This window comes from Aethalodelphis obliquidens, unplaced genomic scaffold (genome assembly GCF_003676395.1).
Source record: "Aethalodelphis obliquidens isolate GAN/ISIS:26980383/991018 unplaced genomic scaffold, ASM367639v1 scaffold45, whole genome shotgun sequence".
Lineage (NCBI taxonomy): Eukaryota > Metazoa > Chordata > Mammalia > Artiodactyla > Delphinidae > Aethalodelphis > Aethalodelphis obliquidens.
The window spans coordinates 14,830,442-14,847,077 of record NW_020837989.1 but is presented as its reverse complement, the minus strand read 5'-3'; the positions used below and the strand labels follow the sequence as shown (position 1 = coordinate 14,847,077).

Here is a 16,636-nt window from a genome sequence, read left to right as displayed (position 1 = left end):
AGCTAAAACTCATTCAGCCACTAGAAATAAATGCGCCATGAAGGTTTAGCGTCCCTGGGTCGTTGAGGCTCTCCATTAGCCAAATAAAGAGAAAGCAAATAATATATATCCCTTGAATAATTGTCTAACCCAGAGGACCTACTTGCTCTTTTGTTACTCCGCCCTAGAGCCCCTAAATATGCTGGCTTTGAGGGAGAGAGAGATTGCTTTCAGCAAATAAAGAGCCAACTTTTGACTGCTAAATGTCATTTTTCTTGTGACCCTTGAGAAGTCCATAGCTCATTTGGGACTGGTTGGATATCAAAGCAAAAATTGATTTACCAGTACTTGCGACTTGCACTCTAGGATGTGGGTTAGCAATCTGCAGCCGTTAGGTCAAATCCAGCCTGCCCCCTGTGTTTTGTAAGTAAAGTTTTGGTGGAACGCAGCCACACTCATTCATTTACATGTTGCCTGTGGCTGCTTTCGTGCTACAATGCAGAGTTGAGTGAATGCAACAGAGACCATACGGCCCATGAAGCCTAAAATATTTACTGTCTGGCCCTTTACAGAAGGAGTTTGCCAACCCCTGCTCTGGAAGGATGGTTCTCAGCCCTGGTTGCTCATGAGAGTCACTTGGAGAGCTTTATAAAAATACTGATATCTGCAAGTCAGGGTAGAACCCAGACATCTGCATTTTTTAAAGTGATTCTGATTCGCAGTGAGTGTGGCTGTCAGCACTCCTGGGATGAGAAAGGCACAAAAAAATTGCATCATGCCCCCTCTCCCTTCTTCCTCCCCACACGAGTGCACACGTATGCTCATACGCACACGTGTGTAACCGCTCACGCCCACACCTTGTCTGCTCCCTGCCCTACCCTGGGGTTCCGGGAGTTGCAGCTCTAGAAACCTGCTCCACCAGCCCAATGAGAAATAAGTAACATGTGGGAGAGCCAACGTCAGCCCGGGGCCTGGAGCTGAAACCTGGCTTTGCTAGAATTTCTCCTTTTGACTCACTGAGCACTGGCCGCTTTCAGCAGGGTCTGCTGTGAGTGTTCTCCAGAGTTAGGGGTTCTTTCCTGCCTCCACTGCCCCCCCCTAGCTAGTCCTGCTCCAGAAATGGGGTCCAGCCTGCCCTCCCACCGTTCAGCTCTTACAAGTCAGGTTTAAACTTGGCACAAGGTGAGCCCACGAGAAGTGTGGTTTTTCCAGGCTTATGGCTGTCCTCTGCATATTTCTCGTTTCTGCTCTGGTGACCTTTGCAACTTTTCCACCTCGTGTTTTGCCATCTGACTGCCTTGTCAGGCTCTTCCCGTGAGAGAAGGCTCGGTGGCTTGCAGGGAAGGGGGAGGAAGAGAGATTAAATATCTTTCAGAGGGTTTTTAAAAAATGCTAAATAAACTGCTTTCCCCCAGCACACCGTTCCGGAAGGCAAAAGCCTTATATGCCTGCAAAGCGGAACACGACTCAGAGCTCTCATTCACGGCAGGGACGGTCTTCGATAATGGTGAGTTTCTCCAATAAATCACTGGAGTTGTCAAAGTTCCTTTCTACCTAAGGAAAATCTCAACAGAACAGGTAAGACTAAAAAGGAGCATGGGGTGGGGTGGGGTGTCTTTTCCCAAAATAACAGAGCAGTGGGAGAGCCTTAGGAGCCACTGTCAAAAGAGGACGAGTAAAAAAAAAAGAGGATGCGTGGAATCACCTCCTCACTGTGACAGAGCCAGTGTCATCGAGGTGTCGTGGGCATGAAATGGGATGGTACCTGCACAGGCTTTGAGCATCTGGGGGCTGGACGGAGGGAGGAGACGAAGGAGTGGAGAACGGGGATCCTGCAAGCGGTCAGAAGCTCAGGGAGGAGGCTAAAGCCGCAGGGTCTGTGCCCAGCCTTGGGTTCAGTGGGATTCACTATCCGTGGCAGGAGAGGCCTGTTTCTGAGACGGTGGGGCACTGGGTGAGCTCCGGGCAGATAAGCTGCGCTGCATTCCTGCTCGTCCTCCCCCAGCTGCCGGGAGCGGGTAGATGACCCCACAGTGGAACCAGCCCTGCCAGGCACCAGCTGGTGCACAGGCATCCTGATGGGAAAATGGATTCGGAGCACTTGCCCCGTGAGCCTGGGACTTACTTGATGCACCATTTCCTTGTTTCATTTGTTTGTTTTCCTCCCTAAAAAAAAAAAAAAAAAACAAGAATATTTTTCAAAATGCAATTTGATGGAATTGTTGTTATAATTTGTCATAACTTATTATCTGCCTACAAGAAATATCAGGATTCTGGGGAAAGGCCCAAGTTTCTGTTACAGTTGAGATTTCCTCCAGATGTAGTTCTCCTTTGGGGTTAATCCTTCTGGATTCCTGGGTGAAAGGGTCTGTTTGTTTTGCTCAAAGGAGGAAGCAAAAACCAGCTGTCTGGTTTCAGGAACTGGACATTTTCTGGGCCCCCCTTCTTGACCTCAGGTGGGGTGGGGCAGGGTTCCCTGGCAGGGGTGAGTGCACACTACCCAGTGTTCCTTTCCCATCACAGCTGCGCGGTCCCACCCAGGTCGGGACCGTGCCTCCTACCACCCGCCTGAGACCCAGAAATGCAGGGCAGCCAAGGCTCCCATGTAGCACCGGAGAGCCTGAACTCTAGATTCAGGCCACCGTAGCGCAGGCCCTGGCTTGACCACTTGATTCTGTGTGACCTCAAGCAGTGACTTAACCTCTCTGTGCCTCAGTCCTCTCCTCTGTCATAGAAAGATACCAGACAGTTTTGAGAGAAAATTGAGGTAGTGTGCATCACACGTTTAAAATAGTACTCAACACATATTAAGCTTTCGGTGTGTTGTTATTGTTACGATGATGACCATCATTTCGTTACGTCCATGTCAGAAAAAGACCCTGATGCTCTGATCGTTCACAGTGACAGTTTTTCCTTTTTAGCTGCTACAGCCCAGCTGGGCAGTAGGTACTGCACCTCGACACCCTGGGTCCTGGTTATTTGTAAGGGCCTTGAGGTCTCAGCCAGAGCAGAGATGGGCTCCTGGGGAACAGCCTTGACTGCATCCGTATGCAAAGGGACTGCCCACCTGTGTGGCCAGCCCCTGCATTCAGCATGGCAGAGATAGTAATCAGGCATATGGGTAGACAGAACGGGAAAGAGGTCACAGAGCACCTGGGGGATTCCCAGGTCCCGCTCGGCAGACCTCGACTTTCTGAGCCAGCAGGGCTGGGGATGAGCCTACAACTGCGTGTGGCCTTCTGGGCCTGCATCCTCACTTAGGGTTCTCAGAGCCTCTAAAGCACTGTCCTTAAACCTTTGTTCCACTGACTTTCATTTGGGTCCTTTAAAAATCAAAGCGTACAAACAGCCAGCCCAACTGCCTCTCCTGTCAGCAGCTAGAGCTTTTAGGTCCTGGCACACCTGTAGGAGTGGGTCCCCTGAAGGCTGTCCAAGACCATGTCCTTGGAGAGTGTCCCCTGAACAGGCCCATGTGGGAGAGTCACTGCCCAGCCATAACATGACACAGTGCGCACGGCAGACGAATCAGAGTGGGTGCATGCACAGGCTCTGTGTCCTATGCTGTCGACAGGGGAGGGTCTTCTGCCTACCAGTGAGCAATATTTGAGAGATGCCTACATCTACAGGCGAGTCCAGAGCTTAAAGGTCTGTCCTCTAAACCACAGTCCACTACTCCCATGGGCAAGGGACTGCCGTGTTCCTATCAGCTCTTCACTCTGACAACACAAAGGACCCCCGATCCCGGGGGAAGAGTTGGTGTAAGCTCTCAGAAGGTCTGTGTGTGTGTGTGTGTGTGTGTGTGTGTGGCTTGTTTGGGACTCCTCTTCCTGAGCACAGCCTTCTTCCATTTTTTAAAGAGCTTTATTGAGGTAACCACATACCATACAGGTTACCCACTTAAAATGTACAGTTCAGTGGGTTTTAGTACATTTCAAGTTGTGCAACCATCATCACTATCTAATTCCACAATATCTTCCTCACCCCCAAAGAAACCCTGTTCCCTTTAGCAGTCATGCCCCATTTACCCCAACCCTACTCCATGCCACCTAGGCAACCACTAGTCTACTTTCTGTCCCTGTAAATTTGCCCGCTCTGGATGTTTCATGTGAGTGGAATTATACAGTACATGGTCTTTGTAACTGACTTATTTTGCTTTGCACTGTATCCAATGTCATCCGTGCTGTAGTAAGCCTCAGAACCTCATTCCTTTTTATTGATGAGTAATATTCCATTGGATGGATATACCACGTTTTGTCTATCCATTCATCGATTGATGGACATATTGATTGTTTCCACTTTTTGGCTGTTGTAAGTAATGCTGCTATAGACACATGCATACAAGTTTTTGTGGGGATGTAGGTTTTCCGTTCTCTTGGTGATACACCAAGGCATGGGCTTGCTGGGTCACATGGTAACTCTAGGTTTAACTGTTGGAGAAACTGCCCAACTGATTTCTAGAGGGGTTGCACCATTTGGCATTCCCACCTTCTTCAGTTTTTAAGTCTCCTTTTTTGAAGTGGTTTAACTAGCTAACCAAAAAAAGAAATTAAAAGACACTTGATTGATAACTGCCAAGTCCTTTCCTTCCCAGCAGGTTCTGTTACTACTCCTGCCCCTCCACTCAGTAATTGTCATAAATCCTACAAGGACAGATGAGAGCAGGAGAGAGTCAGAGGCCTTACCCCACCTTCCCATGGTCTCCAGGGGCAGCGTTCATTGACACTAGTTTCTTTTTAACTAGCAATGCCAGTGACCTTTTCCAATTCCCTGAAGAGCAAAAGGCCAAATTAAGCCCCAAAGACAACACCTCACAGTGTTGACTGAGCTGCAGTCGAAGAAGGATCTGACAAAATGTCCGTCCAGATTTTAGACTGGTTGGATGGTAATATTTTATGATGTCCAAGTTTTAGAAAATACTACCTTGACCCTACTTTCCCCATCCCTTCACCTCTTTAGGAGTAATCGGGCATTAAAGGGAGAAAACACTATTCACGTGTTAGAGAGATCTTTTTCCTTGTTCTCTCTCGGTAATTTATTGCTGAAGATTCCAGGTAAGGACGATATAAGTTGGATGCTCTGTAGCCGTCAGATTAAATCATCAGACCAATCAGGAGAAAGTTTCCTAATGACAGAGTTAGAGTGAGTGAGTGAGTGAGTGAGTGAGTGAGTGAGTGTGTGTGTGTGTGTGTCTTGTCTTTTTTCAGGATCAAGAAGCAGAAGGGAGGAGGAGGAAGAGGGAGGGGCACCTTGAGGGGAAAGTCTGTTGTTCGTAATGATTAATCTCCAAGCCTCTGGATTCCAGGGGCCCGCTGTGAATCTGGAGAGGCTGCTCCGTCAGCTCTTGGACTTTGTGCAGTGGCCAATGGCTGTGCAATACTCAGAAATAACTCCAGTGTCAGCCCTTGCCAATATACTAGGAAACTGGCCATTTCACCAAGAGCACCTCATACAGTAACTGGAAACAAAAATAACTCACGTTCTCAGGAACATTAGTCATCTAGAAGCAACATGATTAGTGATACCGGGAATATTCACATGGCGTTCACTAAAATTGGGTTCTTGGGATACTTTTATCAAGAACTGACATGGGCTGGATCCTTCATTGCTGGGGTACCAGGTGCAGTGTGAGTGCACAGCAGGGCTGCCCTGGGTTTCCTTTGCTGATAAAGGATATCTCAGGCAGCGGGGTTCCCAGAGACTTCCTCGGCGGAGTCTTTCAGCCTCCCCAGCCTCTCCATGTCTCCCCCGGGCATTTCCACCAGCTGCTTCACTGGTCTTGCTGCATCCACTCTTACCCCATAACCCAGGCTCTACACAGCAGCCAGATAGATCTTTGAGAAATGGAAGTCACATCATGTTATCTTGCCTCCTGTTGTTCTTAGAATTATTGACAAGTTCCTGCAGGTCCCGCCCCTGCCGTGTGGCCCCCTCTCACCCTCCCTTGATACAGAGCAGCCTCCCAGGCCTTCTTTATGTTCTCGAATAAGGCTGGCAAACTATGACCGGCCAGTGAAATCCAGCCCGCTGCCTGCTTTTGTAAACAGAGCTTCACTGGAACACAGCCACTCACGCCTTTGTGTTTACATATTATCTATAGCAAGACAGTGGCAGAGTTGAGTAGTTACACATTGACGAGCCGGCTTTTTAAGAAAAACTTACACACTACTGTTCTGAAATCACAACAAGCTTCTCCCCATCTTGGGGCCTTTACACTTGCACTACCCACTGCCTGGCTGGCTTCTGTGGATGACTTGGGTTTTAGCTTTTCGAACTCTTGGCCACCCACCCACTTCCCTATCCCAGTCTCCTTCCCCTCATCACTACCTACAATTACGTGCTTACTTACTGTAGATGGTCCCTCCCCAAGAGCACAATCTCCTCTGCTTGTTCTATCCTACGTGCAGGGACCTAGCACAGTGTGTGGCTCATGGTAGGTGCTGAATGAACGTTTGTTAAATGAGCCCATGCGTTCAACTACACGGGGGGCTGCACCTGTTCCAGCCAGTGCTACTTCCCTGTGGGGCAGCCCGCCGTTAGAGATCTTAGTCACACACTTGTTCCTTGTGCACCGTGAGCGAAGGAGCGGGGAGAGCATGAGTTGCCTGTGCAGGGGTGTATGGAGTGTATATGGATTGAGCTGAGAGAGAGTAGTTGGCAGGAAGCACGCCCGTGTCAGCAGCAGCTTATATTTATTATATGCCTGCTGGGCTGGAGAGCTGCCCAGGCAGCTCACTGCAACACCTTCTGTGTTTATATAGCACATGGGACACTGGTGCAATTCAGAAGGTTGGACATTGGTGCGATTCAACCCAACAAGTACTTATGATGAGCATCCTCGATGTCCAGAGCCTTAGGCTAGGCCAAAGTGGTAGTGCTTAAGACCACAGACCCTAGGGTCAGCTGTCCTGAGTTCAGATCCACCTCCATCATCTACCAGCTGTGTAATTTGGGGCAAGATGCTTCACTTCTCTGAGCCTCAGTTTCTCATCAGTAAGATGAGGATAATAGAACCAACTCCATAGTCCTTCTGAAGATGGAAAGAGGGGATGCAGAGGAAGCACTTAGCAAAGGGCCCACTGCTCAGTATGTGCTCCCCATGAGCATCATCATTCTTACCCTCAAGGATCCCATTCTCTGGTTGGATAGAGGCATAATGTAGTGGAAAAGGGCTTGGTCTCTGGGACCAAGCAAGCTGGATTCAAATTCTGGGTCTACTGTTGGGAGCCTGAATAAATTAATTTACCTCTCTGAGCCTTAATTTTCTCATCTGTAAAATAGGGATGATAATAATACAAGCTAGGATCCTTAGGTCCGAGTGAGTCAATAAATATTTAACTCTCTGAGTCCACGGCTGTTTCCCGGTCATCATTTGTAGCGTGTTTGCTTCTGTCATCATAATTCACCAGAGGGGAGTCAGTGAAGAATGTTGAGTGATAGAATACAAAATTAAATGCACTAAAAAACTAGTTAGGGGGCTTCCCTGGTGGCACAGCGGTTGAGAGTCCGCCTGCCGATGCAGGGGACACGGGTTCGTGCCCCGGTCCGGGAGGATCCCACATGCCGCGGAGCGGCTGGGCCCGTGAGCCATGGCTGCTGAGCCTGCGCGTCCAGAGCCTGTGCTCCACAAGGGAAGAGGCCACAACAGTGAGAGGCCCGCGTACCGCAAAAAAAAAAAAAAACTAGTTAGGGAAACAAAGTTTAACACATTTGAACAGCATTAAAAGGACCTATGGGTCTTCCCTGGTGGCGCAGTGGTTGAGAATCTGCCTGCTAGTGCAGGGGACACGGGTTCGAGCCCTGATCTGGGAAGGTCCCACATGCCGCGGAGCAACTAGGCCCGTGAGCCACAACTACTGAGCCTGCGCCTCTGGAGCCTGTGCTCCGCAACAAGAGAGGCCGCGATAGTGAGAGGCCCGCGTACCTCGATGAAGAGTGGCCCCTGCTTGCCGCAACTAGAGAAAGCCCTCGCACAGAAACGAAGACGCAACACAGCAAAAATAAATAAATTAATTAATAAACTCCTACCCCCAACATCTTCTTTAAAAAAAAAAAAAAAGGACCTATGAATCATATGTGGAATGTACTATGAGCGTTCCAGGAGCCAGGGGAAGGGAGGGAGCAGGTAGATGGGGTTCCATGAGGATATTTGTGGAGGAGGTAGGGCTTCAGCTAAGCCTTCAAGTGTGGGGAAGGGCAACAAAAGACAACAGGAAGCCAGAGGCATCTGGGGCTGCCTCTGTCCTCCATTAGTTAATTCTTATTATCACCCTCATTACAGAGGCATTTTGGCACGGAAGAGTTATAACTTAACTTTATGTGAATGAGTTAAAATGCAGATCCCTGAGCCCCACTCCTAGAGATTCTGCTGTAACTGATGTGTGCTGGGGCCTAGGAATCTGCAGTTTTAATAAGCGTCCAGGTGGTTCTGTTGCACCTGGTCTGGTACCATCCCTTACTAAAGCCTGACTTGCTGACTCCTCCGAGTCAGCAATCTGACCCAAAGGCTGCACTGTCCCTTGTCGTCCCCCATGACATAGCTCTTGTTCTCTAGTTTAGAGGGCCTCCTTTGTCCCCTCTGATTCTCCCCTTATTCTGCAAATTCCATTTCTAATGTTTACAGACATTACCACCTCTGCACCTGAGCTGTGTTTGAACAGCTGGCCAGGAAGGGAGAAAGTCTGAGAGAGATGGACTCGGTGCATCCGGTAGAACAGCAACTCAACTAGGAGCTTTGCTGTCAGATGGGGGCGGAGGGTTTGTCTTTTTTTGTTGTTTTTCGTTTTGTGTGTTTGGTTGGTTTCTTCTTTCTAGGTCTTTTGTTTTGGGGAGTGAGTTTGATTTGTTTGGTTTTGGTTCTGAACATCTGAGATTTCCCCAAGTTTAGGTGGTTGTGGAGACCAGGTCCTTACTTGGTTTTTACCAGGAGGATCCTGCTGACCATTCTGAATGGCTGATCAAATGACACAGGGTCTCCTACTGACTCATCTGTACTGAGTATTTCCTGTGCTTTCTTCATATTGGTTCCTGAACCCTCACAAGAACCCACTGAGCGGGAGAGAGTTTTATTATCACTTGATAGGTTGAAGAAACTGAAGTGATCTTGGCAGTGTGAGCTGGATGGATGGGCAGAAGGCAGGGGTGTTTGGGTGCTAGCATTTTAGCGGTAGGCTGGGAGATCTTGGTCATCGGAGAGACCAGGTTGCTTTTCAGTTGTGTTGTGTTCTTTCTTCCACGGCACTTGTCCCCCAGACTCCTCCTTGTGTGGTGTCATGAATCCGAAGTACCCTCGCTACTTGGGTTTATTCCTGAGGCCTAGAGATATGAAATCAGGGAAACATGTTGGAGGCCACCTCATAGATGATTGACCTTGTCTTTTCCTAAAGAAGCCTTCAAGATCTAGCCAAGGTTGACCATGATCTTCTATGAGCCTCAGTGTGTGTCCTTCTGTTGCTTCTCCATTTACTTCCTTTGGTCTCTGTTCTTTCTTATTTCCCTACAAACTGAAACTAGAGTTTTATAGTAGTGTTGTGGGCGGAAATGCTTTTCTAAAACAAGCTCAGGAAGTCACTTAATTGGCCTAGGAAGGGAATAGAGGAAAATTCATTCTCTCCAAACAATCTCAGAGGATTGGAGTTTTCCTAAAACAGTAAGAACAAATGTCCTGCCTCACCCAAGAGTGATTTGTATATTCCCAGTTCAAAAAACATGAACAGCCCTCCTCTCCAAGTCCAGGATTCCTTCTCTCTTCCTTCCTGCTGTTGGCTGCTTTGCAGACTCAGCTGGATTGTATATAATTTTTACAGTATCATAGTAGTTTCCATGGAGATGGCTTGTGACATCACAGAACATTGGGTATATATTCTTTGGATGTGGAAAAATCAAAAGGGTAGAAGTTTTTTAAATTGCAATAGAGAGAGGGAGAAGACAGCTTTCAGACTTGTGTATAGGAAGGAGGAAAACTCCAGAGAACAGGAAAGAAAACTAAAGAAGGGTATGGTTGGAACCACCAGAGGGCTATTTGAAGAGTATAAAGTACAAAAAAAAAAAAAAAAAATTGCAGAGGGAATTTGCAAGGAAATTAGAAGCAGAGGGTATGGATTCGGAGGGAAGTACAATGCATGATTAGGAGCTACATATCTTTAGGTACTAGTTCTTAGCAGTCCTCCATAGGTACTTTATCTGGTACGTAGTCAACACTGGGTAAGTAAATGAGTACAGGGATGGATGGATGGATACTTAGGTAAATATATAGGTAGAATATCATAACTGTGACCTCTAACCTAAAATGCAGAAGTCTGTTACTTCTTTATAGTTTAAACCAGGAACTTCAGAAAGTCCATGAAACGCCTAAAATTGTATGCAGAATTTTGAATGCCTGTGTCACTTCCCCTTTTAATTATGGAGAAAGTTCAGAATGACCTTCACCAGGTCCCCCAGTGGGTTGAGAAACTCTGGTTTAAACAAATCTGAGAATTATGTAACTTAACGAGCGACTGCACCAATCTCTAAACTTCCTTCACACATACACAGTATGCATCCACCTCCTACCCTATCTGTAACGTCATTTCTTGTCACTCTCTCCCCGCTTCCTGTACAGTGCATCCATCTCAGGAGCCTGGCTGGTTGGAGGGGACTCTGAATGGAAAGACGGGCCTCATCCCCGAGAACTACGTGGAGTTCCTCTAACCATGGGCCCTGGCAGAACTGCTGAGCTTTTCATGGTGTCCATGACAACGGCTGATTCCATTGTTGTGGGCCATTGCTCTTCGCGGCTGAGAAGTGCAGGGTGACTGACTCTGCTGCTACCTGTCAACACGAATGTTTCTGTGAACTCTGGTGTCACCCATCCCCATGATAATCTCAGCTGACGTGCGGTGACACTGCAAGAAACAGAAGTAAATCAGCGGAGGAGGCCGTTTGATTTTGATAACAAGAAAGGCTTACAAAGCCATTTCTCTCATTTAGCACCCTACGTGAGGTGCTCATTTTGTTTCAGTAGTCATCCAAACCCCAACCTTCTGATAAAGGAAGTAAGTGAGATGTAAGCAGTCCCCAGGAGGTTGCAGTATAGCTGGCTCTGACAGGGCTGGGCAGTGGCCTGAGATCCAGTCTGGATCCACAGCTATTGTTTACAGTAGACACTCTCTCTACCCCACCTCTAAATACTTGAGACCTGCCGTGCTATAGGCGGCTGGGTCTGTTTGTTTGCATGCAGGATGGAGAAGGGTTATGGCGCTGTTTACATAAGATCCAGTCTCTCACCATCTCTCAAGCAGCCACTGTCCCAGCACCAGCAGAATTCTGTCCAGTCCTCTCATGCAGGGGAGCACACACACCCCCCCCCCCCATGGCCCCCTTCCCAAGCTAGGAACATAATATCCCAAGCTAGGAACTTCTCTGCCACCGAAGGCTGCCATTGCCTCGTAACCACGGCAACCCAACCTACTCTAAAACCAAACCAAAAAATAACACACTCTTTGCATGACGTATTTTTTTCTCCCTGCTTTTTGGCCGTTTTTTGAATGGTTTTCCAACAACCTGAAGCCGAAGATCAAGGTCTACTTGGGGGCAGATAGAATAGCAGCTGGGAACTGCTCCCTTTCTGATGAATTTCAGCAGCACCAGGATATATTTGGAACAAACTCTAGTAACCTCTTGAGATTAAATTACATACAGGCTTAATATTTCTGTTCTTCCATGCAACTAGTGTCTGCTTTCTAGAGGGCAACGTGCTGCCTCCCGAAGGGGAATACCCTCCCTCTGACTCATTCCCTCCCGTTCACCTGTCCCTTCCCCTGTCCTCGCCTGCCTGTAGCCCTTCACTGACTAGCCCCCTGGCAGTGCCCTGGGCTGCTCAGCACTGGTGCCCTGGCAGCTTTCAGGCATGATTCCTGGACTAACCCCATGGCCTCTAGTTTAAAAGGACATACATGTTCACTGCCACTCAGAAAAAGGGAATTGTTTCTCAGGCTTTTGAGGCATGAGACTAATAGCATAAGCCATTGTGATTCAGGAGGACGCCAGAAGGTTGGGGCATGGAAGGTGGGATGGGTACCTTCTGAGAAAGAGAATTTCCTGGTCCAGAAGGGGCTGGGTCATGTGGAAGACTGCCTTGGGTGGGGAAGTTTGGCCTGGACATTTCAAATTCACTTGGCTTTCCAAAGAAGAGAGTCCCGGTATTTCCACACTTGAATGTCCTTGCAAGAGTGATTCTGGGCAGACAAACTCCGAAGTGAGGGACTGTCAAGCTCTCCAGGACAGGAGCCCCTCGGGATGGTGGCGTTGTTCCAGAGTGTGTCCTGCTTCTGGAATTCCTCTTGAGGGAACTTTAAAGAGGAAAAGAAAAACTTGAATTGTGTTGAATTACTGTATCTTTTACTTTTTTTTTTTGAAAAGATAAACGTGTAAATAGAGTGATTTGAAATACTATATGGCAAAGTTTTATATTTGATATTCTATAAGCTAGTTGCTTCACACATTTAAGCTTTGATTGCTGAACAGGTGTGTATACGAGGGAGAGAGGGGACACAAGGTCGAAGAGAGTCAAGATCATCCCTTCTCTGGCCTTGAGGAAGGAGAAGATATTTCCACACACTCTGCTGGCTCTTGTTGGTGGGCGTGACACGTTAATGGTGTTCAGTCTTCTTTATCCAGATGTGGTTTTTTGAGCATTTCTTGGGCTTTGGATTTGGAGATGGAAGGAGCATCTTCAGGCAATGAACTTTTCCGAGAACTCCTACCCAGTAGTAAGATGAAGCTCAGGATTTAAACAGGTGAGGCCAGGGGTTAGATTTTTTTTTTGTTTCATTTTTCTTCTCAGGTGTATTTCTTGATACCCCAAGGTACCAGGACAGAAGACGGGATAATTGCATGCTCCTTGTATCTCACTCTTCCGCACATCTTCTAAGGCTTTATAAAGGAGTCCAAGCTAGTTTGCAAATGTGTGTGTCTAAGTTCCAAGAAAACCTGGCTTCTTAGGATCTTTCGTTCTTGACATGCTGCTTCTTCCCCTTTTCCTAAACATGTTTATTCATCTCAGATTCCCGATAGCTCCAAAATAAGACAAAGAAAAACCTCCAAAGAGGGGTGGAGATTGTGCTGTTATAGCTTTCTAGATGACTTTAAAGTTAATAGGAGTTTGTCATTGTGATTCATTCCATCAGCTCAAGGATGACACAGCTATTACCCAGGAGCTCACCCAGCAGTGAGCGAGGCACCACCACCGAATCAGGGAACAAGAATTAAGACTGGAGAAGACCGAGATGGGACTCAGGAAAGCTATCATTGAAAACCCAAGAAGAAAGGGCACATATGAGCAGGCTATATGAGCAGGCTATACCTCCTCCCTGCGGACTTTGAACAGCTTGGGGACCTGTTCAAAGGGGCTAGAGGGACAAGCACACTCTCTACCACTGTGCTTTCCAAATAGAAAGAGTGCAGCATAATGCTTTTAACACATTGGACATTTGAAATCACCACCTGCCCCATTGGAACCTTGACTAGAGCTAACGTGGGGACGGCCGCAAGTCCCAGGCCCTGGATTTGGAAGTTCCTCTGAAGCTTACCTGCCGACACTTGGCCCCAGCCTGACCACTTGGAAGCATGTGCCTCCCTCCTCATTCACCTCTGATCCAAAGCCGGGGGAAATGGAGCTACTGCCAATGGGAATTTTAGGTAGACCCCTTCCCAGCTTCTCTGGGCCGTGCTGGGCCCTGACAGATGGCTGCTCTGCTTCCTTGCCCTGGCCAGGCTCCCCTCCTTCCCATCATCTACAGAACTGGAGACACTGTTCAGGATATGAGCCGACAAATAAGAAGGAACTTGAAGGCTGAAAATAGGTTTTACCCTCCACTGTCTTTGCTCCCCACCTCTAACTCTGTCTTCTGGAATAGGGAATCTTAGGGCACATTAGGGTATCAGAGTGGAATACTATTGAGCAAAATCCCTGAGCTTTCCCAGGAGCCTCGTGTTGCTTTTGGAAGGCCCTGGGATCAGGTAGGCAGACATAGCCTGAGTCTTTTGGGGGCATCAAGATCAGTCTCTCCCACCTCCTCCAGGTACTCAGCAGAGTTCTGTAGTTACAGAATGCCATGCCTTGAGAAGACAACTAGTTTCACATTCTTCCCCCACCGCCCAGGCAAGTAAAGTCCTGACTTGCTCAAGACTGATGATATTCTCTTCTGTTTTCAAATCTGGACATAGAGGGATGGACCCTGTATAGCACTGCTGGCCTTTGTATCCTAGGACTGGAGCCAGTTTTTAGCTTAGTGTTTTAGTATTTCTACAGCCAATGTGTGTTTTCTTCTGTCACACCAAACTGGGGTTTGTTTGTTTGTTTCTTCAGCATAATTCTAGTTCATGTCCTCTTGCTGAGTGCTTTTTGGATAGAAAGGCAAAGAGAAGGAGAATAAATGAACAATCAGGTATTGGCCAACCGGCATTAGCAACACAGAGTCATGCTAGTGACAAGGTGATTTCACTGTTTGCCAGGACTCTGCAGTTATGTGTGTCATACCTGTAGCTCACAGGGAAGTCCTTCTACCATCAGAGTTTGTGTCTCTTGAAAACAGCAACCTCTGTCACACCAAAAGCTCTGTCTTGACTGTATAGACTCTAAAAACATCCGTGATTGTGGAGTGGGGAGACAGAAATAATCGACTGAACATAACATGATCAACTACTCATGACTGTCTACTGGCACCTTTCATCCTCTGGCTTCTGTTTCCAGAAGAAGCAAGTCTGGACCATCCATTTTTATAGACCCAGGACTCCCAGGTACAGCAGTGGCCACCATGGCACTCACAGTTCGCCCTAGCATCGAATGTTTTATGAGCAACCATGTTACCCAAGTAGGTAGCCAGCCCTGAAGAAACTAAACAGCCACTTAGCTACCTGACTTTAAAAGGAATGTCCTGGCTATACTGTCTAGGGAGTTAATCTGTCATGACTGGCAAACTTGACAGTAATCATTTACCTAGACAGCCCTGCCCCACATCTCTTTCAAGTCAACTGGGTGTCCTCTCACACACCCTGTGTCGGCGTTTAAAAAATGTATCTTATCATGCTCAGATGTGTTTGGCAGCCAGGCTGGTGTGCTGGGTGCTGAACCACTTTTCTTTAAATGTAACCTCCAGATGACAACAGCCATAGAATAATGGACCTTGCACAAACCTACAGCATGCCTGAGACCAGACTCCACCAAGTCATAATTAGCTTGTTTCCTTCCACCACCTACAGTACTTGTCTAACTAAAGAGCTTCCCAAAGCACAGGGAGAGGCCATATAGAGAATTCAGACGTCATTCAGAGCCAGCCCTGGCTAAAATGTGATCTCCTAATGGAAGCACTTGTATTCTTAGGAGAAAAAGGATTGGGTATAAAGTAATGCTAAGAGCAGAAAGAGAAAGGCAAACCATCCTGAAGAACTTTGGATTTTTTAAAAGAGGGATAAATATAGTTCTTAATAGGGGCGGAAATCTATCACATAAAAAGTTCACAGCTAATTTTTTTACAGAAGTTTTACAGGACACTACAAGATGAAAACATTTTTCAAGGCAGAATGCCTTAGAGAGCAAAGGCTTAGCACAGTCCTGGACACGTGTAAGTATAGGAATTACTGTTACATCAAAATTCCATTTAGTGTAGTCAGCGAGAACCAAGAGTAGTGATAAAGTGTCAGAATTACCTGGAGAGGCCAAGACATTTGACATCAATCATTTCTACATCTACCATTTCTACCAAATTGTCCAAACAGACCCTACACGCAGCTTCCTTGGGTATCCAGATGCCAGGGTCAACCTTGAACCTGTGAAAAGAGGTTCATCTGATGATTCTTAAGTGTATATGTATTAGTGTGTGTTTGTGTATGTATGTGTACAGCTCACATTTACATATGTAAAGATACAGACTGTCTTCTAGAAAAACCCGCCTAAGCTGGCGGTTGCTGAGCCTTGACAGCCTTTAAGATTTGAAGTTGGAGAATCAGAGAACCAAGAGAGGCTATTGATTATCAGAATGAGCAAAGATGTAACTTAAGTGCCATTTGAAAACTCTGTTCGTATTTATCAGATGATTACTATCTATAGTTCTATTCCTTATTAACTTATTAAGAGTCATGTTGAAAAAAGATCAAACTCATAAACAATTAGGGGTTCATAGTAGGCTAGTGTTCACAAGCACTCTAAAAGACATTTTGTCCATATTTTGGAGAAGAAAATATTTGCATGTTTAATTCACAACTTAGGCTGCCTTTGAGTGTATTATAAAGTGCTGTGTGATGTAATATCAATAAACTACTTAAAAATGGCACTTTAAGGTTTTTTTTTGAAAAACATAAATGCACTGTTTTAAACTTCGATTCAGTATTGAATATCGACTGGTGTGTGTAGAATCCTATTTCGTAATTAAAAAGTAACTTGTGACTAGAATAGAACTTTTTCCCTGTTATTCATAAAACAGTGTTGCCATGTTCAGGCTTGAAAAGAAAAAAAAATGTGCTTTTGTGTCACTAAGCATATCTGTAAAGAAAATACAGTTTCTGTTGGGTGGCCTCTGAAACTTGGCTTTCTTACTTTCGGTTGGTTTATGTGACGATCCCTGTGAAACTAGTGGAAGTATGATTTTTGAATTAAATGACTTTTCCATTTGGTGGTATGTTT

At 46.6% G+C, this 16,636-nt stretch overlaps 1 protein-coding gene across 5 annotated transcripts in view; it reads left to right on the top strand.

The window, feature by feature from the left end:
• The window catches only part of ARHGAP26 (Rho GTPase activating protein 26), a 483,828-nt gene extending 467,197 nt beyond the window's left edge, over positions 1–16,631 (top strand). For 4 of the 5 annotated variants that reach the window (XM_027081740.1, XM_027081743.1, XM_027081742.1 and 1 more), the window contains 2 exons: positions 1,395–1,486; positions 10,577–16,631. In XM_027081740.1, coding sequence (XP_026937541.1) covers positions 1,395–1,486; positions 10,577–10,665 — 181 coding nt within the window. In that variant the 3' untranslated portion in view covers positions 10,666–16,631. The remainder of the gene's footprint in view (positions 1–1,394; positions 1,487–10,576) is intronic. The other variant, XR_003427757.1, reaches the window with a different exon arrangement.
• Positions 16,632–16,636: the final 5 nt, after the last annotated feature.